We start from the raw sequence: 27,059 nt of genomic DNA on the forward strand, positions 1-27,059 counted from the left end.
TGTGTGTGTGTATGTATGTATGTATGTATGTATGTATGTATGTATGTATAGTAAAAGCCTGTAGGATTTCCTATTGGCTTCTACTGTATATTGAGTAACGTAATCCTTGTGCCAGTAAAGCATATACTGGGTGTATATATATATATATATACTGTGTATATATATATATATATATACTGTATATATATATATATATATATAGTTTCCCTTAACAGCATTGGTTCTGAGGAAATCATCAATATCATTGCCACATTTAACCTTAACTACTGACTCGTGGATGAACTTATACAGTTAAACTGGCAAAATTAGTCGTTTTATACACCAAGTCAGGTTCACTATGTAACTTCACCATACTATTGTTAAGAATATATAAAAAAAAATCATACATTTTTAGAACCTTTTTTGTGTAAGCAATCAGAAATACAATGTTTGCACTTACTCTGATAGCTATATGACTGCCATCTTGGATTTCAAAAAATGGCTATCATTAAGAAATGGTTTTCGTCAATATCTTAACCGCACTCAACATAGGTACATTAGGGCAGTGTTGCCAGGTATGGGGATTTATCCTAGATTTGGGGATTTTGGGTGTCTGATGGGGGTATTTTGTACAAATTTCCATGAAGAAAGATAGATGAGTAAACCTTCATATTGTTGCAATTAGTTTACTTTCAATTACATGAAGAATAGTGAGTAATATATATATTAGCAAAGCCTACATGATCAGAAAAAACTATATTTGTGGAAATGGGGATTTTGGAGTTGTTTTGGAGATTTTTTACAATGATTTTCGGGGATTTTTAGAGTAACCCATCTGGCAACGCTGAGGGATGTAAGCGTGAGTGAGCACCTTGTGCAGCATGTCATCTGCAGCAGCATATGGGTTCCTATGTTAATATGGATCCCTTGATCTTTGTAATAACACCATGCTCCTTCTTGACAGCATTTGGCACAAAGTAATCCATTGTGAACCTGAGTAACCTATACACAACCTTCTCACCTATAATTGTTCGTTCTCCCACATGAACAAACCACCTCAAAATACTCTACCCATCCTTTGACCCCTATCCTTTGACCACCTCTATAGATTTTCACATCTCTTGACAATTACCCAACATTCTTTTTTCATTCTCTTTCAACATTCACACATCCCTTCTCTGGAGGAGAGCTGGCTCAACAATGCCGTCACACACAGCATGCACACAAACATGAATATATATCACTAACACTAGTAATAGCTCAGTTGGTAGAGTCCTCGCAGGCTTGATTTCGGCTGAATAGACAGTGGTTCGAATCTCTGCCCAGCCAGAAGCTATCACCATAAATGAATTCCAATGGATATGTATTCCAAGATAGAATTCGGTATTAAGTGCCATTGTGGTTGATATTTATAAACATATGTATATGTATATATATTTATATATATATATATTATATATATGTATATATATGATGGTATATATATACATATATTACATATATATATATATTTATATATATATGTATATATATATATATATATATATACATGTATATATATGTGTGTGTATATATATGTATATATATATATGTATATATATATTATATATATATGTATATATATATATTATTTATATGTATATATATATATAGTATATATATATCTATATATATATATAAAATATATATATATATATATATATATATATGTATATATATTCTCTCTCTCTCTCTCTCTCTCTACACCGGTCCCTAACTAAACATAACTTGGCGATAGTGTTGACGTATATGATGTGTCTGATGCCTCGCCTGACAGCCTTTGGCATACGGAAGCAGAACAAGATGAGGTCTTGCTTTTTTTCTGCTGAGAGAGAGAGAGAGAGAGAGAGAGAGAGAGAGAGAGGGAGTTGCATTATACTTCAAAACTTCCTGAGGGAGAGAATAAAAGATATTGTTGTTTTGTATTTTGAAATCTGCCAGTGTGTGGATGTTTATATATATGAGAGAGAGAGAGAGAGAGAGAGAGAGAGAGAGAGAGAGAGAGAGAGAGAGAGAGAGAGAGAGAGAGAGAGAGAGGTGGAGTTGCATTATACTTCAAAACTTCCTGAGGGAGAAAATAAAAAATATTGTTGTTGTTTAATTTTAAATCTGTCATTGTGTGGATGTTTATGTATATGATTAGATATACAAAATAAAAAAGAACTTTGTTTTTATTTTTGTTTGTTTACTGTACATTTAAATAAATAAGATATATTTAGACGTTCTTTTTGAGGGAGAGAATAAAAAAAATATTGTTGTTTTGTAATTTTAAATCTGTCATTGTGTGTATGTTTATATATATGATTAGATATACTAAATAAAAAAAGAACTTTATTTTTATTTTTGTTTGTTTACTATACATTTAAATAAATAAGATATATTTAGACGTAAGATCTATAGAATACATTCTATAGACCTTGTATAGACATATAATTTGTGTTAATATTAATAGCTTTGTTTTGACTACGTATAATCGGTGAATGTTTCATGAGGTTGAATAATGAACGTCTTTAATTATTAACTCTTTTAATTACAGATTTCGTTTTGAATCCTTAATTAGGTTAGCGACCTTTTCTCCATAACAATGGCTTATTTTGTTAATTTCTTGGTCGTCTCTATGAAAGTGATGTTGCTATTTTTATAATTACAAAAGTCGATAAGGTAAAGTTTTCAAATTTCCCTGATGTGCAGGGTATTTTTTTTTTGCGTATTTTTTTTTCTTTTAGAGAAAACGTCTGTATGCATGACCATTAATATTCAATTTCCTCTTAGCCTTCAGCGATGAACTGGTCATATCGGTTAAAGATTTATAGAAAACGAGAGAGAGGATTAAGTTATTCTTATGGGTAACTAAAGGATATTCTTGGTCAGCATTAACAACACCATTCCCAGTTTGTTGATAATATATTCCACGGGCACCTACAGTATATACACATTATACTTACGGTTATTGTAATTAAAATTGGTTTGATTATAACACAAAGTCAGCAACACAATGAAAAATATGTGATTCACATAATAGATAAAGCAGGAAAGGCAGTAGGGTTTGTGCAAAATATTTGGAAGTGACTTGAAAGGATTGCTGAGCTAACTCTCCTTTATGGAAATCAAGCATGCATGTGGAGCGAGAATGATAAAAGAAAAAAAAAATACGTTGAAGCTGTTAAGACGAATTGATAGGATGATAAATGGAGATAAATAAAAACTTAAAAACGTTTCCATAGGTGACAAGAGGGATGTGTTATAATTAGGAATCTCTGTAGAAGGTTTTAGAAGCTGGTCAGCTTTCTGCCATCGGGCATGGAGCGACTGTGGAGTTGTTTTTCCCGGTTATGAGAAATGGCTTATTATTATTATTATTATTATTATTATTATTATTATTATTATTATTATACATACACTGTATATGTATGTACATGATATACAGATATGCGTACACTGTATATATATATATATATATATATATATATATATATATATGTATATTATATATACAGATATATACAGTACATATGCTTAATTATATTTATAAATATAATGAAATATATGTATATATCTGTATATATATATATATATATATATATATATATATATATATATGTATATTATATATACAGATATATACATATATTTAATTATATTTATATATGCATAAATACACATTTTTATCTATCTATCTATCTATCTATATATATAATATATATATACATACATATATATATATATATATATATATATATATATATATATGTACATATCAATCTCTCTCTCTCTCTCTCTCTCTCTCTCTCTCTCTCTCTCTCTCTCTCTCTCTCTCTCTCTATATATATATATATATATATATATATATATATATATATATATATATATATATATATATATATATATATATATATATAATCCCAACACCAACAATCAAATTATCGGACTCAGCCTCAGTTATAACACCTTTGGCAGCCATTAATAGAAAGTGTGTAAGTATCAGTATGAATATATATATATGTAGGTTTCCCTCTGCATATGGGAAAGTGTGTATGTATATGTGTGTGCGTGTGTGTGTGTGCGTTAGGCCCCCAAGGCTAGATTATTACGTTACCTTCAGAAATAGCCATCTCTTTTTGGCTGCCTTACCCGGGGTTACTTTATACACCTGTTGGCTCCGACCTGGAGGCCTCTGATATCTTTAAAAACAGGTCTTACGTAATTTTAGCCTTTTCCTCAAGAGAGAGAGAGAGAGAGAGAGAGAGAGAGAGAGAGAGAGAGAGAGAGACGCGCTGCAAATAAAGGATGATATATATTTCTGTTTTGACATTATAAGTCTATTTTCTGTTTATCTTAAATTATCACTGCCTCCTTTGTCATTTTCTTTTTACATCTTCTTCTTCTTCCTCCTCCTCCTCCTCCTCCTCCTCCTCCTCCTCCTCCTCCTCCTCCTCCATCTTCTTCTTCTTCTTCTTCATCTTCTTCTTCTTCTTCATCTAGGTCATTCATCTTGTCCTCCTCTCCTTCTTCTTCATCTTCTTCATCTTCTTCTTCTTCTTCTTCTTCTTCTTCATCATCTAGTCATTCATCTTGTCCTCCTCCTCTTCTTCTTCTTCTTCTTCTTCTTCATCTTCTTCTTCTTCTTCATCTAGGTCATTCATCTTGTCCTCCTCTCCTTCTTCTTCATCTTCTTCATCTTCTTCTTCTTCTTCTTCTTCTTCTTCATCATCTAGTCATTCATCTTGTCCTCCTCCTCTTCTTCTTCTTCTTCTTCTTCTTCTTCATCTTCTTCTTCTTCTTCTAGGTCATTCATCTTGTCTAACGTCATGACACGGTGCTTAGTTGATACGTTGTCTTCTTTAGTCTCTCACTTATATATCTCGTCCTACTGAGGGTAATTGGACTTCCTCATTCCCCTTTTATGGGTGATGTGATTCTCCTCTATTGGTGATGTAATTCCCCTTTATGGGTGATGTGATTCCTCTTTATAGGTCATCTGATTCCCCTTTACGGGTGATGTGATATATATTTATAAGTGATGTGATTCCCCTTTATGGGTAATGTGATTCCTCTTTATAGGTGATCTGATTCCCCTTTACGGGTGATGTGATTCCCCTTTATGGGTGATGTGATTCCTCTTAATGGGTAATGTGATTCTCCTTTATGGGTAATGTGATTCCCTTTTATGGGTGATGTAATTCCCCTTTATGGGTGATCTGATTCCTCTTTACGGGTGATGAGATAGACATTTATAGGTAATGTGATTCCCCTTTATGGGTGATGTGATTTTCCTTTACGGGTGATGTGATTCCCCTTTATGGGTAATGTGATTCTCATTTATGGGTGATGTGATTCCCCTTTTTGGGTGATGTGATTCCCCTCTATGGGTAATGTGATTCTCCTTTATGGGTGATGTAATTCTCCTTTATGGGTAATGTGATTCTCATTTATGGGTGATGTGATTACCTTTATGGATGATGTAATCCCTTATATGGATGATGTGATTCTCCTTTATGGACGATGTTGTGTCCTCTATGGGTGATCTGATTCCCCTTTTTGGGTGATGTGATGCTCCTTTATGGGTGATGTGATTCCCCTTTATGGGTGATGTGATTCCCCTTTATGGGTGATGTGATTCCTCTTAATGGGTAATGTGATTCTCCTTTATGGGTGATGTGATTCTCCTTTATGGGTAATGTGATTCTCATTTATGGGTGATGTGATTACCTTTATGGATGATGTAATCCCTTATATGGATGATGTGATTCTCCTTTATGGACGATGTTGTGTCCTCTATGGGTGATCTGATTCCCCTTTATGGGTAATGTGATTCTCCTTTATGGGTGATGTGATTCCCCTTTATGGGTGATGTGATTCCCCTTTATGGGTGATGTGATTCCTCTTAATGGGTAATGTGATTCTCCTTTATGGGTAATGTGATTCCCCTTTATGGGTGATGTAATTCCCCTTTATGGGTGATCTGATTCCCCTTTACGGGTGATGAGATAGACATTTATAGGTAATGTGATTCCCCTTTATGGGTGATGTGATTCCCCTTTATGGGTGATGTGATTTTCCTTTACGGGTGATGTGATATACATTTATAGGTAATGGGATTCCCCTTTATGGGTGATGTGATTACCTTTATGGATGATGTAATCCTCTAAATGGATGATGTGATTCTCCTTTACGGACGATGTTGTGTGCTTTATGGGTGATGTGATTCCCCTTTTTGGGTGATGTGATGCTCCTTTTATAAGTGATGTGATTCTCCTTTTATTGGTGATGTGATTCACCTTTATGGGTGATCAGATTACCCGTTATTGATGATGTGACACCCCATTATGGGTGATGGGATTCCCCTTTTATGGGTGATGTGATTCCTCTTTATGGGTGATTAGATTCCTCTTTATAGGTGATGTGATTCCCCTTTTATGGGTGATTTTATTCCCTTGTATGGGTGATCAGATTCCCTTTATAGGTGATGTGATTCCCCTTTATGGGTGATGTGATTCCCCTTTATGGGTGATGTGATTCCTCTTTATGGGTGATGTGATTCCCCTTTATGGGTGATGTGATTCCTCTTAATGGGTAATGTGATTCTCCTTTATGGGTAATGTGATTCCCCTTTATGGGTGATGTAATTCCCCTTTATGGGTGATCTGATTCCCCTTTACGGGTGATGAGATAGACATTTATAGGTAATGTGATTCCCCTTTATGGGTGATGTGATTTTCCTTTACGGGTGATGAGATAGACATTTATAGGTAATGTGATTCCCCTTTATGGGTGATGTGATTTTCCTTTACGGGTGATGATTCCCCTTTATGGGTGATGTGATATACATTTATAGGTAATGGGATTCCCCTTTATGGGTGATGTGATTACCTTTATGGATGATGTAATCCTCTAAATGGATGATGTGATTCTCCTTTACGGACGATGTTGTGTGCTTTATGGGTGATGTGATTCCCCTTTTTGGGTGATGTGATGCTCCTTTTATAAGTGATGTGATTCTCCTTTTATTGGTGATGTGATTCACCTTTATGGGTGATCAGATTACCCGTTATTGATGATGTGACACCCCATTATGGGTGATGGGATTCCCCTTTTATGGGTGATGTGATTCCTCTTTATGGGTGATTAGATTCCTCTTTATAGGTGATGTGATTCCCCTTTTATGGGTGATTTTATTCCCTTGTATGGGTGATCAGATTCCCTTTATAGGTGATGTGATTCCCCTTTATGGGTGATGTGATTCCCCTTTATGGGTGATGTGATTCCTCTTTATGGGTGATGTGATTCCCCTTTATGGGTGATGTGATTCCTCTTAATGGGTAATGTGATTCTCCTTTATGGGTAATGTGATTCCCCTTTATGGGTGATGTAATTCCCCTTTATGGGTGATCTGATTCCCCTTTACGGGTGATGAGATAGACATTTATAGGTAATGTGATTCCCCTTTATGGGTGATGTGATTTTCCTTTACGGGTGATGTGATTCCCCTTTACGGGTGATGAGATAGACATTTATAGGTAATGTGATTCCCCTTTATGGGTGATGTGATTTTCCTTTACGGGTGATGATTCCCCTTTATGGGTGATGTGATATACATTTATAGGTAATGGGATTCCCCTTTATGGGTGATGTGATTACCTTTATGGATGATGTAATCCTCTAAATGGATGATGTGATTCTCCTTTACGGACGATGTTGTGTGCTTTATGGGTGATGTGATTCCCCTTTTTGGGTGATGTGATGCTCCTTTTATAAGTGATGTGATTCTCCTTTTATTGGTGATGTGATTCACCTTTATGGGTGATCAGATTACCCGTTATTGATGATGTGACACCCCATTATGGGTGATGGGATTCCCCTTTTATGGGTGATGTGATTCCTCTTTATGGGTGATTAGATTCCTCTTTATAGGTGATGTGATTCCCCTTTTATGGGTGATTTTATTCCCTTGTATGGGTGATCAGATTCCCTTTATAGGTGATGTGATTCCCCTTTATGGGTGATGTGATTCCCCTTTATGGGTGATGTGATTCCTCTTTATGGGTGATGTGATTCCCCTTTATGGGTGATGTGATTCCTCTTAATGGGTAATGTGATTCTCCTTTATGGGTAATGTGATTCCCCTTTATGGGTGATGTAATTCCCCTTTATGGGTGATCTGATTCCCCTTTACGGGTGATGAGATAGACATTTATAGGTAATGTGATTCCCCTTTATGGGTGATGTGATTTTCCTTTACGGGTGATGTGATTCCCCTTTACGGGTGATGAGATAGACATTTATAGGTAATGTGATTCCCCTTTATGGGTGATGTGATTTTCCTTTACGGGTGATGATTCCCCTTTATGGGTGATGTGATATACATTTATAGGTAATGGGATTCCCCTTTATGGGTGATGTGATTACCTTTATGGATGATGTAATCCTCTAAATGGATGATGTGATTCTCCTTTACGGACGATGCTGTGTGCTTTATGGGTGATGTGATTCCCCTTTTTGGGTGATGTGATGCTCCTTTTATAAGTGATGTGATTCTCCTTTTATTGGTGATGTGATTCACCTTTATGGGTGATCAGATTACCCGTTATTGATGATGTGACACCCCATTATGGGTGATGGGATTCCCCTTTTATGGGTGATGTGATTCCTCTTTATGGGTGATTAGATTCCTCTTTATAGGTGATGTGATTCCCCTTTTATGGGTGATTTTATTCCCTTGTATGGGTGATCAGATTCCCTTTATAGGTGATGTGATTCCCCTTTATGGGTGATGTGATTCCCCTTTATGGGTGATGTGATTCCTCTTTATGGGTGATGTGATTCCCCTTTATGGGTGATGTGATTCCTCTTAATGGGTAATGTGATTCTCCTTTATGGGTAATGTGATTCCCCTTTATGGGTGATGTAATTCCCCTTTATGGGTGATCTGATTCCCCTTTACGGGTGATGAGATAGACATTTATAGGTAATGTGATTCCCCTTTATGGGTGATGTGATTTTCCTTTACGGGTGATGTGATTCCCCTTTACGGGTGATGAGATAGACATTTATAGGTAATGTGATTCCCCTTTATGGGTGATGTGATTTTCCTTTACGGGTGATGATTCCCCTTTATGGGTGATGTGATATACATTTATAGGTAATGGGATTCCCCTTTATGGGTGATGTGATTACCTTTATGGATGATGTAATCCTCTAAATGGATGATGTGATTCTCCTTTACGGACGATGTTGTGTGCTTTATGGGTGATGTGATTCCCCTTTTTGGGTGATGTGATGCTCCTTTTATAAGTGATGTGATTCTCCTTTTATTGGTGATGTGATTCACCTTTATGGGTGATCAGATTACCCGTTATTGATGATGTGACACCCCATTATGGGTGATGGGACTCCCCTTTTATGGGTGATGTGATTCCTCTTTATGGATGATTAGATTCCTCTTTATAGGTGATGTGATTCCCCTTTTATGGGCGATTTTATGTCCTTTATGGGTGTTTTGATTCCCTTTTATGGGTGATCTGATGCTACTCTATATGTGATGTGATTCCCTTTATGGACAATGTTATGGCCTTTATGGGTGATTTTATTCCCTTTTATGGGTGATGTGATTCCCTTTTATGTGTGATCCAATGCTACTCTAAATGTGATAGGATTTCCTTTATGGGTGATGTTATCCTGTATTTTAATATCCTTTATGCATCACGCCTTCTGAATATGAAAATATTTTAATTCCAATTATTAATTTAATTCATTGCCATTCAGTGGAATAAAATCGATTTTAGGTTGTATTTTTATTCTCACCTTTTCACCTTTCGCTATTTCCACGGTCCAGATATACCAGGTCAGCCAGACAGCGTACCGATTTTAAGCCTCTTCTACGCACCTACGTCATCTGAAGGGGCTTAGTGTTGGAGAGACCCATTAAGAACGTAGATCTCTCACACAGTCAATGCAAATAAAACAACATTTTACCTTTGGAAAATATTTTATAAAGTTACAACTTTATATATATATATATATATATATATATATATATATATATATATATATATATATATATATATATATATATATATATAGACCTTGGCTATTTCTATCAAAATCTTTCTTTGAAATCCGGCGATGAGAGAAACTGAAAGTTTATTCATATTAGGGTGGGCCTCTTCATGTTCACTATTTTCTTATTGTTCTTATCCCGTTTTAGAGTTTGTCCTTCCTTAGTTCCTCTAATTGTTGAGTTTTCCTTCCTTAGTTCCTCTAATTATTGAGTTTTCCTTCCTTAGTTCCTCTAATTGTTTAGTTTTCCTTCCTTAGTTCCTCTAATTGTTGAGATTGTCCTTCCTTAGTTCCTCTAATTGTTGAGTTTTCCTTCCTTAATTCCTCTAATTGTTGAGTTTTTCTTTTCTTAGTTCCTCTAATTGTTGAGTTTGTCCTTCCTTATTTCATCGTATTTTTTAGTGTTTCCTTCCTTATCTCATCTTATTTCTGTATTTTTAGTTCCCTATTTAATCTGCAGCGGCTTTTCCTTTCATCAGCTGATCTCTGTGACCTTATTTCTTCTTATTCTTGAGTTTTTCCTTCTTTGTTTCATCTTATTTTTGAATTTTCCCTTTCTTATTTCATCTTATTTTTTTAGTTTTTTCTTCCTTATTTCATCTTTTTTTTATAGTTTTTCCTTCCTTATTTCATATTATTTTTTTAGTTTTTCCTCCCTTATTTTATCTTTTTGAGTTTTTCTTTCCTAATTTCATCTTATTTTTTAGTTTTTCCCTCCTTATTTCATCTGAAGCGGCTTTCCCTTTCATCATCTGATCTCTATGATAAAAGAAAAGCCTAAACTTGATTTATGTAACCTTATTTCTGCCCTCCCATGTTATATCCTACAATTCAAATCCTTGATGCATTATATATCCTACAATCCACTTCCTTAGATCATTACTCATCCTGTCTTACTTATCCTACAATCCACTTCCTTAAACCATTACTTATCCTTCCTTATGCTACAATCCACTTCCTTAAATCATTGCTCATCCTGCCTTACTTATCCTACAATCCACTTCATTAAACCATTACTTATCCTTCCTTACTTATCCTACAATTCACTTCCTTAAATCATTACTTATCCTACAATCCAATTCCTAGAATCATTACTTATCCTTCCTTACTTATGCTACAATCCACTTCCTTGAATCATTACTCACCCTGCCTTACTTATCCTACAATCCACTTCCTTAAATCATTACCTATCCTTCCTTACTTATGCTACAATCCACTTCCTTAAATCATTACTCATCCTGCCTTACTTATCCTACAATTCACTTCCTTAAACCATTACTTATCCTTCCTTACTTATGCTACAATCCACTTCCTTAAATCATTACCTATCGTTCCTTACTTATGCTACAATCCACTTCTTTAAATAATTACTCATCCTGCCTTACTTATCCTACAATTCACTTCCTTGAACCATTACTTATCCTACAATCCACTTCATTACTTATCCTTCCTTAATTATCCTACAATCAACTTCCTTAAATCATTGCTCATCCTTCCTTACTTATTCTACAATCCACTTCCTTAAACCATTACGTATCCTTCCTTACTTATCCTACAGTCAACTTCCTTAAATCATTACTCATCCTTCCTTACTTATCCTATAATCCACTTCCTTAAACTATTACTTATCCTTCTTTACTTATCCTACATTCCGCTTCCTTAAACCATTACTTATCCTAACTTACTTATCCTACAATCTGCTTCCTTAAATCATTACTTATCCTTCCTTACTTATCCTACAATCTACTTCCGTAAATCATTACTTATCCTTCCTTACTTATCCTACAATCTATTTCCTTAAATCATTACTAATCGTTTCTTACTTATCCTACAACCCACTTCCTTAATTCATTACTCATCCTTTCTTACTTATCCTACAACCCACTTCTTTAATTCATTACTTATCTCTCCTTACTTATCCTACAATCCACTTCCTTAATTCATTACTTATCCTATAATCCACTGCCTTAAATCATTACTCATCCCTCCTTACTTATCCTACAATCCACTTCCTTAAATCATTACTTTTTCTTACTTATCCTACAATCCACTTCCTTAAATCATTACTTATCCTTTCTTACTTATCCTACAATCCACTTCCTTAAACCATTACTTATCCTTCCTTACTTATCCTACAATCCACTTCCTTGAATCATTACTTATCCCTCCTTACTTATCCCATAATCCACTTCCTTAAATCATTACCTATCCTTCCTTACTTATGCTACAATCCACTTCCTTAAATCATTACTCATCCTGCCTTACTTATCCTTCAATCCACTTCCTTAAACCATTACTTATCCTTCCTTACTTATCCTATAATCCACTTCCTTAAATCATTACTTATCCTTCCTAACTTATCCTACAATCCACTTCCTTAAACCATTACTTAACCTTCCTTACTTATCCTACAATCCACTTCCTTGAATCATTACTTATCCCTCCTTACTTATCCCACAATCCACTTCCTTAAATCATTACCTATCCTTCCTTACTTATGCTACAATCCACTTCCTTAAATCATTACTCATCCTGCCTTACTTATCCTTCAATCCACTTTCTTAAACCATTACTTATCCTTCCTTACTTATCCTATAATCCACTTCCTTAAATCATTACTTATCCTTCTTTACTTATCCTACAATCAACATCCTTCAATCATTACTTATCCTTCCTTACTTATCCTACAATTCACTTCCTTAAATCATTACTCATCCTTCCTTACTTATCCTACAATCCACTTCCTTAAACTATTACATAACCTTCCTTACTTATCCTACTATCCACTTCCTTAAATCATTACTTATCCTTCCTTACTTATCCTACAATCCACTTCCTTAAATCATTACTCATCCTTTCTTATCCTACAACCCACTTCCTTAATTCATTACTCATCCTTTCTTACTTATCCTACAACCCACATCCTTAATTCATTACTTATCCCGCCGTACTTATCCTATAATCCACTTCCTTAAATCATTACTTATCCTTCCTAACTTATCCTACAATCCACTTCCTTAAACCATTACTTAACCTTCCTTACTTATCCTACAATCCACTTCCTTGAATCATTACTTATCCCTCCTTACTTATCCCACAATCCACTTCCTTAAATCATTACCTATCCTTCCTTACTTATGCTACAATCCACTTCCTTAAATCAGTACTCATCCTGCCTTACTTATCCTTCAATCCACTTTCTTAAACCATTACTTATCCTTCCTTACTTATCCTATAATCCACTTCCTTAAATCATTACTTATCCTTCTTTACTTATCCTACAATCAACATCCTTCAATCATTACTTATCCTTCCTTACTTATCCTACAATTCACTTCCTTAAATCATTACTCATCCTTCCTTACTTATCCTACAATCCACTTCCTTAAACTATTACATAACCTTCCTTACTTATCCTACAATCCACTTCCTTAAATCATTACTTATCCTTCCTTACTTATGCTACAATCCACTTCCTTAAATCATTACTCATCCTTTCTTATCCTACAACCCACTTCCTTAATTCATTACTCATCCTTTCTTACTTATCCTACAACCCACATCCTTAATTCATTACTTATCCCGCCGTACTTATCCTACAATCCACATCCTTAAATCATTACTCATCCTGCCTTGCTCATCTTACAATCCACTTCCTTAAATCTTTACTTATCCTTCCTTACTTATCCTAAAATCCACTTCCTTTAATCATTACTTATCCTTCCTTACTTATCCTACAATCCACTTCCTTAAATCATTACTTATCCTACAATCCACTTCCTTATATCATGACTTATCCTTCCTTACTCTACAATCCACTTCCTTAAATCATTACTTATCCTTCCTTACTTATCCTACAATCCAGTTCCTCAAACCATTACTTATCTTTCCTTTTATATTCTGTCACTACGAACTTCAGTAATGATAAAAAACTAATGAATGATTTTGGGTATCTATTTCTAGCCTCCATTTCCCGTCTTTCTATCCACATCTTCGACAATTATCCCTTTTTCTCCATTCATAATCCGCTTGTCTGACCTTCAGCGCGGGGTCGCACCGGGAACCAAATTTTGGGGGTGGGCCCATTTCTATTTCCACTGAGGTGAAGAGAAAACTTTTTTTGATGTTTGTCATTGTCTAGACACGTGGTTGAAGGCCCTCGCTATTAATACCTGATGCTGAACTATTTTGGTTAACCATAAATCTGGACCGTTTTGGGATAATTAACTTTGCCAAGGCGTTGCAGACAAGGTTCTTTGGCCTGCCTGATTTCCTTCTTAGCTTTTATTATTATTATTATTATTATTATTATTATTATTATTATTATTATTATTATTATTATCATTATTTCATGGTATGCTCTTACAAATTCACATCAGACTTTGATCACTTAACCAAAACACATTTTATATAGTTTTCCCAATTTTGTCTTTAGAACCTGACTCTTCTTTTTTAATATTAGACAAAAAATTGAGTTCTATCAATTTCCATAAACTAGATTATCGAATTAATCTCGGGACATTTTATTCAAACATGTATAGGTTAGGAACAAGATAATTAGTATTGAAAATATAATTTCTTGTAATTTTCACGGGTTCCGCTAGTTATTATTATTATTATTATTATTATTATTATTATTATTAATTACTAGTGTATCCGAGCTATCAAACATGACGTCTAAATATTTAGATAGATATGCATGCGCACGCACACACAAACACACACACACTTACACACACAACACTTCCCATCTCCCCCCTTTCTAAACTACAACCCGATAGTTTCGGCAATTTGTGGTAGATTGTGGTTTCCACGTGGAGTTCTCGGTGTACCCCATCTCACCAGGGTAGTCATATGTCTGACAATGCTGCTGAACGTGACGGGAAAGATATATATATATATATATATATATATATATATGTATGTATATATATAGATATGTATATATATATATATATATATATATATATATATATACATATATATATATCTATATATATATATATATATATATATATATATATATATGTCTCTCTCTCTCTCTCTCTCTCTCTCTCTCTCTCTCTCTCTCTCTATATATATATATATATATATATATATATATATATATATATATATATATATATATATATATATATATATACACACAGCTAGGCACGATATTCTTTATTATATAGGGGTGGTGATTATTGTAAATCCGTTATATAATATTGCTTCACTATTGGTAAATATCTTCACTGGCGCAGAATTAATTGGCAATTAGTGAAAAAATACATTTTGAAAACATTGTTACTGTGAGTTTATTTATTTAATTTTTCTTGGAAAAAAATCCTCTTTTAATACAGAATATTTTCTTATAAAATTACTTTTGTTGTTACTAAAAAGCTACGACTCCATGATTCCTCCTCCGGGACCCGACTCCCGAAATCTAAGAGGAACCAACTTTACCCCCCACAAAACGCTATGTGGTTTATTTACTTCTTTTTAATATACGCCAGGGAGTGTTTTCAGGCGATGGGTGTTTACGATCGTTCCATGGGCCCGCAGATGGTGCCCATTACCCACCTTCGTCATTTACCTCATCGCTAAATATTTAGACGAGAGGTAGTCGCTTCGTGTTGAACCGCGAAATGGCCTCGTTTCTGTTTAGGTCTGGTCGCCTCTTCGAGGAAAAAAACCCTGAGAATGGCGTCTTCCCAGACCATTGCTCTTGGAGGCTTGCCTTCATATTACAGCTAAAAATGCTGCAAAGAGTATTGCTCCTGCTAATTCTACTACTAAATCTACTGAGACTACTACTACTGCTGCTACTAAATCTTCTGAGACTATTAGCACTGCTGCTTAGACTTCTGTTCTGTTACAATTGCCCCACCTTATGTGGAACACAGGCTCTTGCGCTGTCAGTTCTGACACTATTACTGCTGCTGAAGCTGCTACAACTGCCTGTGTTGACACTACTACTGCTGCTGCTAATTTTACTATAAAATCTTCTGAGACTACCACTTCTGCTGAGACTCCTGTTCTGTTACAATTACCTCACCTTATTTGGGACACAGGCTCTTGCGGTATCAGTTCTGATACTATTACTGCTGTTGATGCTGCTACACCTGCCAGAGCTGATACTACTACTACTGCTGCTGTTAGTGCTGCTACTAAATCTGCTGAGACTATTAGCACTGCTGCTTAGACTTCTGTTCTGTTACAATTGCCTCACCTTATGTGGAACACAGGCTCTTTCGGTGTCAGTTCTAAGACTATTACTGCTGCTGATGCTGCTATAACTGCCAGTGCTGAGACTACTACTGCTTCTGCTGTTAATGCTCTTACTAAATCTGCTTAGACTATTACCACTGCTGCTGAGACTTCTGTTCTGTTACAATTGCTTCACCTTATGTGGAACACAGGCTCTTGCGTTGTCAGTTCTGACACTATTACTGCTGCTGATGCTGCTACAACTGCTAGTGCTGACACTACTACAGCTGCTAATGCTGCCGAAACTGCTGGTGCCACTGATGCTTAGACTACTACTACCACTAATGCTGCTGAGACTACTACTGCTGCTAATGTTGCAAATACTGCCAGTAATTCTGCTGAGACTACTACTACTGCTAATGTTGCAAATACTGCCAGTAATTCTGCTGAGACTACAACTGCCATTAAGTTTGCTTAGACTGCCACTAATGCTGCTGCGACTACTACTGATGCTAATGTTGCAAATACTGCCAGTAATTCTACTGAGACTACTACTGTCAGTAATTCTGCTTAGACTTTTATTGCCACTAATGCTCCAGAGGCTACTACTGATGCCGTTGTTGCTAGTACTAGCGGTAATGCTGTTTGACGACAGATGCTAGTATTTATGCTAAGGTTTTAAATACTGCTACTGGTGCTAAAGTAGCTACTAGTGCCACTTTGCTGTAAATATTACTACTGCTTCTGATTTTGCAGCTAGACCCACTAATACGGCTACGACAACTATTGCTACTGCTGGTAAAACTATAAACATTATTAGGACTAAAATGGGAGAAGGAATAGCCAGAGTAGTATACTAGAGTATGGCATAAGACAAGGAAACTGAATCGGTCCTTGGCTTAAATAGGGCTAATACTTGAGAAAGGTGTTGTCCGCCTACTTCCATGGAAAATTTTGACTTGTTTTTACGAGGACTACCACTGTTATTACTGATAATAAGGACAGTAGAGCAAGTCTTCTGTTTCTCGTCTACCTTCAACCCGTACAGACCTGAGACTTGGCTAAGTAGGCAAGAAATGGCTTATTAGCGAGGCCTTAAGAAGCTGGTACTTTGTTTACTTATTTTTCATGCATTAATGAGATTTGAAATTTCAGAAAATTACTTTTTTAAAAGTATACCCTAGATACCTGGTATTCTCCCCTGCCATGACTTTTGCGTTGATGACCTTTGAATTTGCGATGCCACTCTATGTATATAGATTAATCAACTGACTGATTAATCCTCGGCCACTGAGGGTTTTTAAGGTACTGAACAATTTGCGCAACTTTCCGAAAAATACTAAGCTATCTTTGTTTTAATTTCTCTCATAATGGTTTTAGCCGAAATATAACTTTTATCAGCCGCAGAATATATATACATATATATATATATATATATATATATATATATATATATATATATATATATATATATATATATATATATATATGTATATATATACATATATATAGATATATATAATATATATATATATATATATATATATATATATATATATATATATATATATATATATATATATATCTTGAAAAGGTTCCACAATGATGTAAGACGTGTTTGAAAACTTGGTGTATATTTGTAGATATTACAAATATACACCAAGTTTTCAAACACGTCTTACATCATTGTGGAACCTTTTCAAGATATATATATATATATATATATATATATATATATATATATATATATATATATATATATGTATATATATACATATATATAGATATATATATAATATATATATATATAAACATATATATATATATATATATATATATATATATATATATATATATCTTGAAAAGGTTCCACAATGATGTAAGACGTGTTTGAAAACTTGGTGTATATTTGTAGATATTACAAATATACACCAAGTTTTCAAACACGTCTTACATCATTGTGGAACCTTTTCAAGATAACAAGGAAGTACGACATTGTACTTGTTTGCACCATATATATATATATATATATATATATATATATATATATATATGTATATATATACATTTATATATATAAATATATATAGATCTATATATATATATATATATATATATATATATATATATATATGTGTGTGTGTGTGTGTGTGTATGCATATATATACATATACTGTATATATGCGTGTGTGTGTATAATTGGTATTCGTATACACACCCATGTATATGTATGCATATATATATATTGAGAGAGAGAGAGAGAGGACCACATGTATTTCCATGTATTTATGCTAAGCACAAGTGCTCAAACGGTTGTGATTATTGGCAGAATATAAGGTTTTTCTCACCGTTTATTTTTCTTCGGATTCACTTTACTTAAAGAATTTAAATCCACCTCACGACAGTTCGCGGTCTGATTCCCGTGTGGGCGTGTTTACGTAAGAGCGGGTTGTATGTGGGTTTTTTGGGCGTGATCTTGGGGCGTTCGTGTACGTGAGGATGTGGGCCCCGTGTGGAGTGCCAAGCAGGAAAATGTTTTTGAAGTGCCGCTTTGCAATTATAATACTCGTTGAGGCACCGATTTTCTAGACTGGGTGCCACTTTTCGATCATCAGGAAGTTGAGCAAAGGTCGATTTTTTTTTTTATTCAATTTTCTTTACTCGGTTTTTTATTCGCTTTTTTCTTCGTTTTCATTTTCCATTAAAGGTTCCTCTTTTTAGTCTTCGTTCCAAAAAGTATATTATTTCTTTTCAATCTAAAATATTCTCCAGAATTAGGAGTATCACCTTTTTTTTTTTTTTTTTTTTTTTTTTAAATAAGTGCTCGAAAGATCACATTTTCTTTAAATATAAACTTCAATTATGATTAAATTTCAATCTTCATTTGAAATAAATCTTGGTTCAATATCGTTCTTTATTTATAATATCTTTTTAAAAATCTAAATTACATACCTGTCAAATTGAACCTTCTTAGAGATTTAGTTGATGCTGGTCAGTTTTCAGTATTCTAGTTTTTTTTTTCTTTCAAAGTATCGGCTACGTTAAAGTTTCTTAGAAAACTATAAGTTTCGCTTTTCTGATCAGGTTTCCCAATTCTTCGACCCACGGTAATTTTTAAAACCTTTTAATCTTTAATTGAAAATTTTTTAGTTTCCTTTTAAAATTTTGAAGAGATATTAAAGGCAGTAGGAGATCTGCAGAAGTTCGAATGTTTACCTAACCCTTTACAAAATTGAAAAATTACCACTGATGTGGAATGAAGTGGTTGAATTAGTTTAGATCAAATAGATATGGCGATATATTTGGAAAATAGAGAATATGAAAGATTAGAAATGGCCAGAAGTTGGATTAATGTTTTACGAAATGGTTTGGTCATATGTTGAGAATGGGAGAAGATAAGAATTTAATCCTTTTGGGGAGAGAGATCTTGAGGACCTAGAAACTGAGGGTCTGACGGCTTGACAGAAATGCTTTAACATAGGAACCTTAGTTGGACACTTGTTAAGGTGAAGCTGCAGTCACATAAGTAGCACTTTGCAACTTCCATTGCAGTGACAAAAGTGACACTTTGGAACTTATGTTGCATTGACAAAAGTGATACTTGGGAACTCCTTTTGCAATGACAAAAGTGACACTTTGGAATTTCAATTTCAGTGACAAAAGTGACACTTTGGAACTTCCGTTGCAGTGACAAAAGTGGTACTTTGGAACTTCTTTTGCAGTGACAAGTGTCACTTTGGAACTTAAGTTGCAGTGATAGAAAGTAGTAATTTGGAGCTTCTTTTGCAATGACAAGAGGCGCTTAGGAATTTCAGCAGTTGCAGTGACAAAAGTTGCACTTTGGATCTTCTTTTGCAATAACAAAAGTGACACGTTGAAACTTTAGTTGCAGTGACAAAAGGGACACCTTTGAATTTATTTTGCAGTAACAAAAGTGGCACTTTGGAACTTCAGCTGCAGTGACAAAAGTGACACTTTGGAACCTCTTTTGCAGTAACAAAAGTGGCACTTTGGAACTTCAGTTGCAGTGACAAAAATGGCACTTTGGAACTTCAGTTGCAGTGACAAAAGTGACGCTTTGGAACTTCAGTTGCAGTGAAAAAAGTGACACTTTAGAACTTCTTTTGCAGTAACAAAAGTGGCAGTTTGGAACTTTAGTTGCAGTGACAAAATGTCACTTTGGAACTTCAGTTGCAGTGAAAAAAGTGACACTTTAGAACTTCTTTTGCAGTAACAAAAGTGGCAGTTTGGAACTTTAGTTGCAGTGACAAAATGTCACTTTGGAACTTCAGTTGCAGTGACAAAAGTGACACTTTGGAAATCCTTTTGCAGTGACAAAAGTGACACATTAGAACTTCACTTGCAGTGACAAAAGTGGCACTTTGGAACTTCACTTGCAGTGACAAAAGTGACACATTAGAACTTCATTTGTAGTGACAAAAGTGACACTTTAGAACTTCAGTTGCAGTGACAAAAGTGACACTTTGGAACTTCAGTTGCAGTGACAAAAGGGACACTTTGAAACTTCAGTTGCAGTGACATAAGTGGTACTTTGAAACTTCTTTTGGAGTAACAAAAGTGGTACTTTGGAACTTCACTTGCAGTGACAAAAAGTGACACTTTGGAACTTCAGTTGTAGTGACAAAAGTGGCATTTTGGAACTTCTTTTGCTGTAACAAAAGTGGCACTTTGGAACTTCAGTTTCAGTGACAAAAGTGGCACATTGTAACTTCACTTGCAGTGACAGAAGTGGCACTATGGCACTTCTTTTGCAGTAACAAATGTGGCACTTTGGAACTTCAGGAACTTTAGTGTATAGTGACAAAAGTGGCACTTTGGAACCTTTTTTGCAATAACAAAAGTGGCACTTTGGAAATTCTGTTACAGTGACAACAGTAGTACTTTGGAACTTCTTTTGCAGTGACAAGTGGCCCTTTGGAACTTCTTTTGCAGTGACAAAAGTGAAACTTTAGAACTTTTTTTGTAGTAACTAAAGTGACACGTTGGAACAACTTCAGTTGCAGTGACAAAAGTCGTCCTTTGGAACTTCTTTTGCAGTAACAAAATTGACAAGTTGGAACTTCTTTTGCAGTAACAAAAGGGACACGTTGGAACTTCGCTTGCAGTGACAAAAGTGACACTTTAGAACTTCTTTTGTAGTAACAAAAGTGACACGTTGGAACAACTTCAGTTGCAGTGACAAAAGTGGTCCGTTGGAACTTCTTTTGCAGTAACAAAAGTGACACGTTGGAACTTCAGTTGCAGTGACAAAAGTGGCCCTTTGGAACGTCAGTTGCAGTTACAAAAGTGGTACTTTGGAACTTCACGCGCAGTGACAAAATTGACACGTTGGAACTTCAGTTGCAGTGACAAAAGTGGTCGTTTGGAACTTCTTTTGTACTAACAAAAGTGGCACTTTGGAACTTCAGTTGCAGTGACAAAAGTGGCACTTTGGAACTTCAGTTGCAGTGACAAGTGGCACTTAAGAACTTCTTTTTGCAGTGACAAAAGTGGCCCTTTGGAACGTCAGTTGCAGTGACAAAAGTGACACTTTGGAACTTCAGTTGCAGTGACAAAAGTGGCACTTTGGAACTTCTTTTGCAGTGACAAATGGCACTTAAGAACTTCTTTTTTGCAGTGACAAGTGGCACTTTGGAAGTTCAGTTGCAGGGACAAAAGTGGCACTTTGAAACTTCTTTTGTAGTGACAAAAGTGGCACTTCGGAACTTCTTTTGCAGTGACAAGTGGCACTTTAGAACTTCAGTTCCTTTACGTTTCAAATTTGTATGATCTGCCTGAAAGTTGGTGAAGGTCGCAATACTGAGATAATTAGACTCGTGATAATAACAGAACCTCGTTAATGCTTAACCCGGAAGTGAAAGCCCAGAAGGAGAGGGATTTCAGATGTAAACAAAACATTGATTGTTTACTTCATTGTGAGCCATGTTTGCTAGTGCCAAAATTCCTTGCTTGTTTTGACGGTTCGGTGTTTGCATTTTGGCAGAATTTTTTTTTTTTTTTTTTTTTTTTTTTTTTTTTTTTTTTTTTTTTAGATTCGAAGGTCGAATTTTGTTAGGTTGTAAATTGTAGGAAATATCTGAAAGTTTATTAACCCTTTTACCCCCAAGGTAAGGTTAAATTTTGAGCACATTTTGCTATATATTTTTATTTTTATTTTTTTTTTTATAGATACGAAGGTCGAATTTTGTGAGTTTGTAAATTGTAGGAAATATCTGAAAGTTTATTAACCCTTTTACCCCCAAGGTAAGGTTAAATTTCGAGCACATTTTACTATATATTCTTTTTAAATTGCTCTAACAGCCTTAATTTTTGTCATAGAGAAGTCAGGTTGGTGTCATTCGTTTGGTAAATGCCTGAAGTTTCTCACAAAGTTATCAAAAACATGCAATTAATAATATATATCAGGAAAATAATTTAAATAGTCAGGGAAATGATATAAAAGAGAAATTGGAAAACCTGACACGGAAAGGCAAAATCTGTTAACTTTCAAATTGTAGGAAATCTTGAAAGTTCAATTATAGGAAAATTATTTAGTCAGGAAAATAATGTAAAAGAAAAACTGGAAAAACCTTACATGAAATGGCAAAAATCTCTTGGCTTTTAAATCGTGGGAAGTATTTGAAAGTTTGATAATTATAAGAATCAGTAAAATAATTGAAATAGGGAAATAATGTAAAAGGAGAAAAGGAAAATATCTGACATGAAAAGGGAAAATACTGTTGGTAAAAACAATAACGGGATATAAAAGGAATAATAAAAAAGTTAGATAAGATTAAAACAAATAATTATGAATACAGAAGTAATTAGTGAGAAACGAAAAGCAGTAATATTATAGTTACTTGAAAAAATTCTTTTAAGAAACGAAAATATATAATTTTAATCTAAAAATATGAAGAAAAAACAACGTAAAGATTGAAGAAAGAATAAGGAACGTCACAATATAGAGAATAATATAAAGGGAAGAAATGTGTAAATAAAATAAAGGAAATGAACGGAACGAAAGAATACAAAAAGAAAATTAACGGTCTCATAAGTAAGAAATGAAAATGACAAGTTGAAAAAAATATTTTAATCTAAAAAATATGAAAAAAAAACAACGCAAAGATTGAAGAAAGGATAATAAACGTCATAATATAGAGAATAATATAAAGGGAAAGAAATGTGTTAATAAAGTAAAGGAAATGAACAGAACGAAGGAATACAAAAAGAAAATGGAAGATATTTAAGTAAGAAATGAAAAGAACCAGTTAAAAAAGAAATATCAATCTAGAAATATGAAGAAAAACAACGAAAAGATAGAAGAAAAGATAATGAATGTCATAAAATAGAGAATAATATAAAGGGAAGAAATTTGTTAATAAAAAAAGGAAATGAACAGAACGAAGGAATACAAAGAGAAAATTGAAGATATATAAGTAAGAAAGGAAAATGACAAGTTAAAAAAATATTTTAATCTAAAAAATATGAAGAAAAAACAACGCAAAGATAGAAGAAAGGATAATGAACGTCACAAAATAGAGAATGATATAAAGGGGAAGAAATATGTTAATAAAGTAAAGGAAATGAACAGAACGAAGGAATACAAAAAGAAAATTGAAGATATATAAGTAAGAAATGAAAAGAACAAGTTGAAAAAATAATTTAGTCTAAAAAATAAAAAGAAAAAATCAACGCAAAGAAAGAAGAAAGAATAATGAACGTCATAATATAGAGAATAATATAAAGGGAAGAACTGTGTAAATGAAATAAAGGAAATGAACAGATCGAAAGAACACGAAAAGAAAATTGAAGATATATAAGTAAGAAATGAAAGGAACAAGTTAAAAAAAAGATATTTTAATCTAAAAAATAAAAATAAAAATTCAACGCAAAGATAGAAGAAAGAATAATGAACGCCATAATACAGAGAATAATATAAAGGGAAGAAATGTGTAAATAAAATAAAGGAAATGAACAGAATGAAGGAATACAAAAAGAAAATTGAAGGTATATAAGTAAGAAATGAAAGGAACAAGTTAAAAAAAAAGATATTTTAATCTAAAAAAATATGAAGAAAAAACAACGCAAAGATAGAAGAAAGGATAATAAACGTCATAATATAGAGAATAATATAAAGGGAAGAAATGTGTAAATAAAATAAAGGAAATGAATGGAACGAAGGAATACAAAAAGAAAATTGAAGATATATAAGTAAGAAATAAAAGGAACAAGTTAAAAAAGAAATATTTTAATCTAAAAAATATGAAGAAAAAACAACGCAAAGAAAGAAGAAAGAATAATGAACGCCATAATATAGAGAATGATATAAAGGGGAAGAAATATGTTAATAAAATAAAGGAAAGGAACAGAACGAAAGAATACAAAAAGAAAATGGAAGATATATAAGTAAGAAATGAAAAGAACAAGATAAAAAAGATGTTAACGATAATGAAAAAAGGGTTGAATGTGTAGGCAGGAAAGGACAGGTGGTTGGCAATGTAGTCGAAAGGTGGGTGGTGTTGTGGGTAGGGCATAAAGGTGGGTGGTTAGGTGATAAAGGAGGGGTTTTAAGGGGATGGGGATAAAGGATCATATGGTAAGAGGGGGAATGGAGGGGAAGGTGATACAGGAAGCTGGGGGAAGAGCGGGTGAAGTTTGAGGAAACCTGAATTTTAGGTAAGGTGCCAAAAGAGGTTTGCTTCAATGTTCTTGGGAGATGATAATAACTATTTTTGTTTGAAAAGATAAAATTAAAAAATCACTTATTGATAAATTCAATAATTGGATTTATTGGAAAACTATGACGAATGTATTTTTAATTTTTTTTTCAATAATAACTGTTTTATTAGAAAAGATAAAATTAAAAACTTACTTTTTTTATAAATTCAATAATTGTATTTATTGAAAAACAATGACGAAATTTATTTATTTTTAAATTTTTTTTTTCATAATGAAAAGAATAGTTTTTTTTTCCGAAAGGAAGCGTAATTTCCCTGCCAATCAATTATATGTTCGATTGAAATCAGAATTTTTTTTTTCTTCTCTTAGTAGAATAAATTAAGGCTTGGAAAAAACCCTCTTTCTCACTGTAGTTTATTTTAGGCATCAGATGAAAAGAAAAAATGATATTTCTCTAATTTAAAAAAACAAAAAAATTAAAGGATGAACTACTATTTTAGTTACAGTAATATCCCTTGATAAATTTTAATAAATTGGAAAATATATTTTTTTTTCGTTAAAATGCAAGTGTTATAAGAAACGTAATTTCTTTATTTAAAAAATTCGAGAAGGGAAACTGCAATAGACAAGTGGGTTTTATTTTCATTACAGTAATAAACCCTGATAAACTTTAATAAATTAGAAAATAAATATTTTTTTTCATCAAAATACTAGTGTCATAACAAACGTAATTTCTTTGTTTAGAAAGTTCTAGAAGGAAAATTGCAATATTGCAGTAAAGAACTGAACTATATTTTAATTACAGCAATAAACCTTTATAAACTTTAATAAATTAAAAAAATCGTTAAAGTACTAGTGATATAACAAACGTAATTTCTTTGTTTAGAAAGTTCCAGAAGGAAACTTGCAATATTGCAGTAAAGAACTGAATTATATTTTAATTACAGCAATAAACCTTGATAAACTTTAATAAATTAAGAAAAAATCGTTGAAGTACTAGTGATATAACAAACGTAATTTCTTTGCTTAGCAAGTTCGAGAAGGAAAATTTGCAATAAACAAAATTCCTCTCATTAACACCGAGACGACAAGGGATTCATTATTCCCCTCTCTCTCATGGAAGTGACTGCTCCTTATTTCATTATGGCACGACAGATACTGTTCTGAATCCCCCAACCCCCTTCCCACCAACATCTGGGTCCATTCTTAGTACACACAGACACACATACACACTCATGTTCCTGTTTCACTTTTGGCTGCGTTGCGAGCGTGAAGGAAATTACAGAACGGTTGTAGAGGGTGGTCATGGGAGGCTCACAGGGTGGAGGAAGATGAGAAATGGTGGAATCTGAGGAGGAGGAAAGAGAAGAAGAGGAAGAGGCGGAGGTGAGGAGGAGGAGGAGGAAGAAGCCAGGTAGGCGTATGGAGGGGTCTAACGTCAGAGCATGTGTTTGAAGGGCGCGATACCCGAGGGTAAAAGGCCATGAAAGGCCCCAGTTTTCATGGTGGGCTGCTGCTGAGGAGGAGGTTTAACGGCCCTTGGCTTGAAGCCCGCTGCTGATTGGCTGTTCGCGGGAGCATTTCGAATTTCAAATGTATCTTACGACGGTTGAATGCGATAACGGAAATGCTGGTGCCGAGACGCTCGTGCTGTGTTTATGATGTCGAATTTGATAACTGTGTTTTTGGTTTATCAACAAGTTGTTTTTGGAAATCAATCTGTCTTTTGATTTTTGTACACTGGTGACACCATCATGTCACATCGGAAGGGTCTTTGCACTTGCTGGAAATGCCTGGAGGTAAGGATACCGTATTATTAATTCATTATTATTGTTTTTAGCTAAGCTATATCCCCAGTTAGAAAAGGAGGATGTTATAAACCCTAGGGCTCCAATATAGAAAATAGCTAAGCTATATCCCTAGTTAGAAAAGGAGGATGTTATGAACCCTAGGGATCCAACATAGAAAATAGCCAAGCTATATCCCCAGTTAGAAAAGGAGGATGTTATAAACCCAAGAGCTCCAACAGGAAAAATAGTTGAACTACAACCCTAGCTTGAAAAGCAAAATGTTATAAGGCCAAGGGCTCCAACAGGTGAAATAGCTAAGCTATA

General features: G+C 34.1%; 1 protein-coding gene across 1 annotated transcript in view; it reads left to right on the forward strand.

The window, feature by feature from the left end:
* Positions 1 to 27,059, forward strand: part of LOC137628487 (uncharacterized) — a 131,308-nt gene that overhangs the window by 70,361 nt on the left and 33,888 nt on the right. Inside the window, exons 12-13 of the mRNA XM_068359642.1 lie at positions 15,963 to 16,213; positions 16,415 to 16,573. Coding sequence (XP_068215743.1) covers positions 15,963 to 16,213; positions 16,415 to 16,573 — 410 coding nt within the window. The remainder of the gene's footprint in view (positions 1 to 15,962; positions 16,214 to 16,414; positions 16,574 to 27,059) is intronic.

The sequence above is a fragment of the Palaemon carinicauda genome, chromosome 36, assembly GCF_036898095.1.
Source record: "Palaemon carinicauda isolate YSFRI2023 chromosome 36, ASM3689809v2, whole genome shotgun sequence".
NCBI classification, from domain to species: Eukaryota; Metazoa; Arthropoda; class Malacostraca; order Decapoda; family Palaemonidae; genus Palaemon; species Palaemon carinicauda.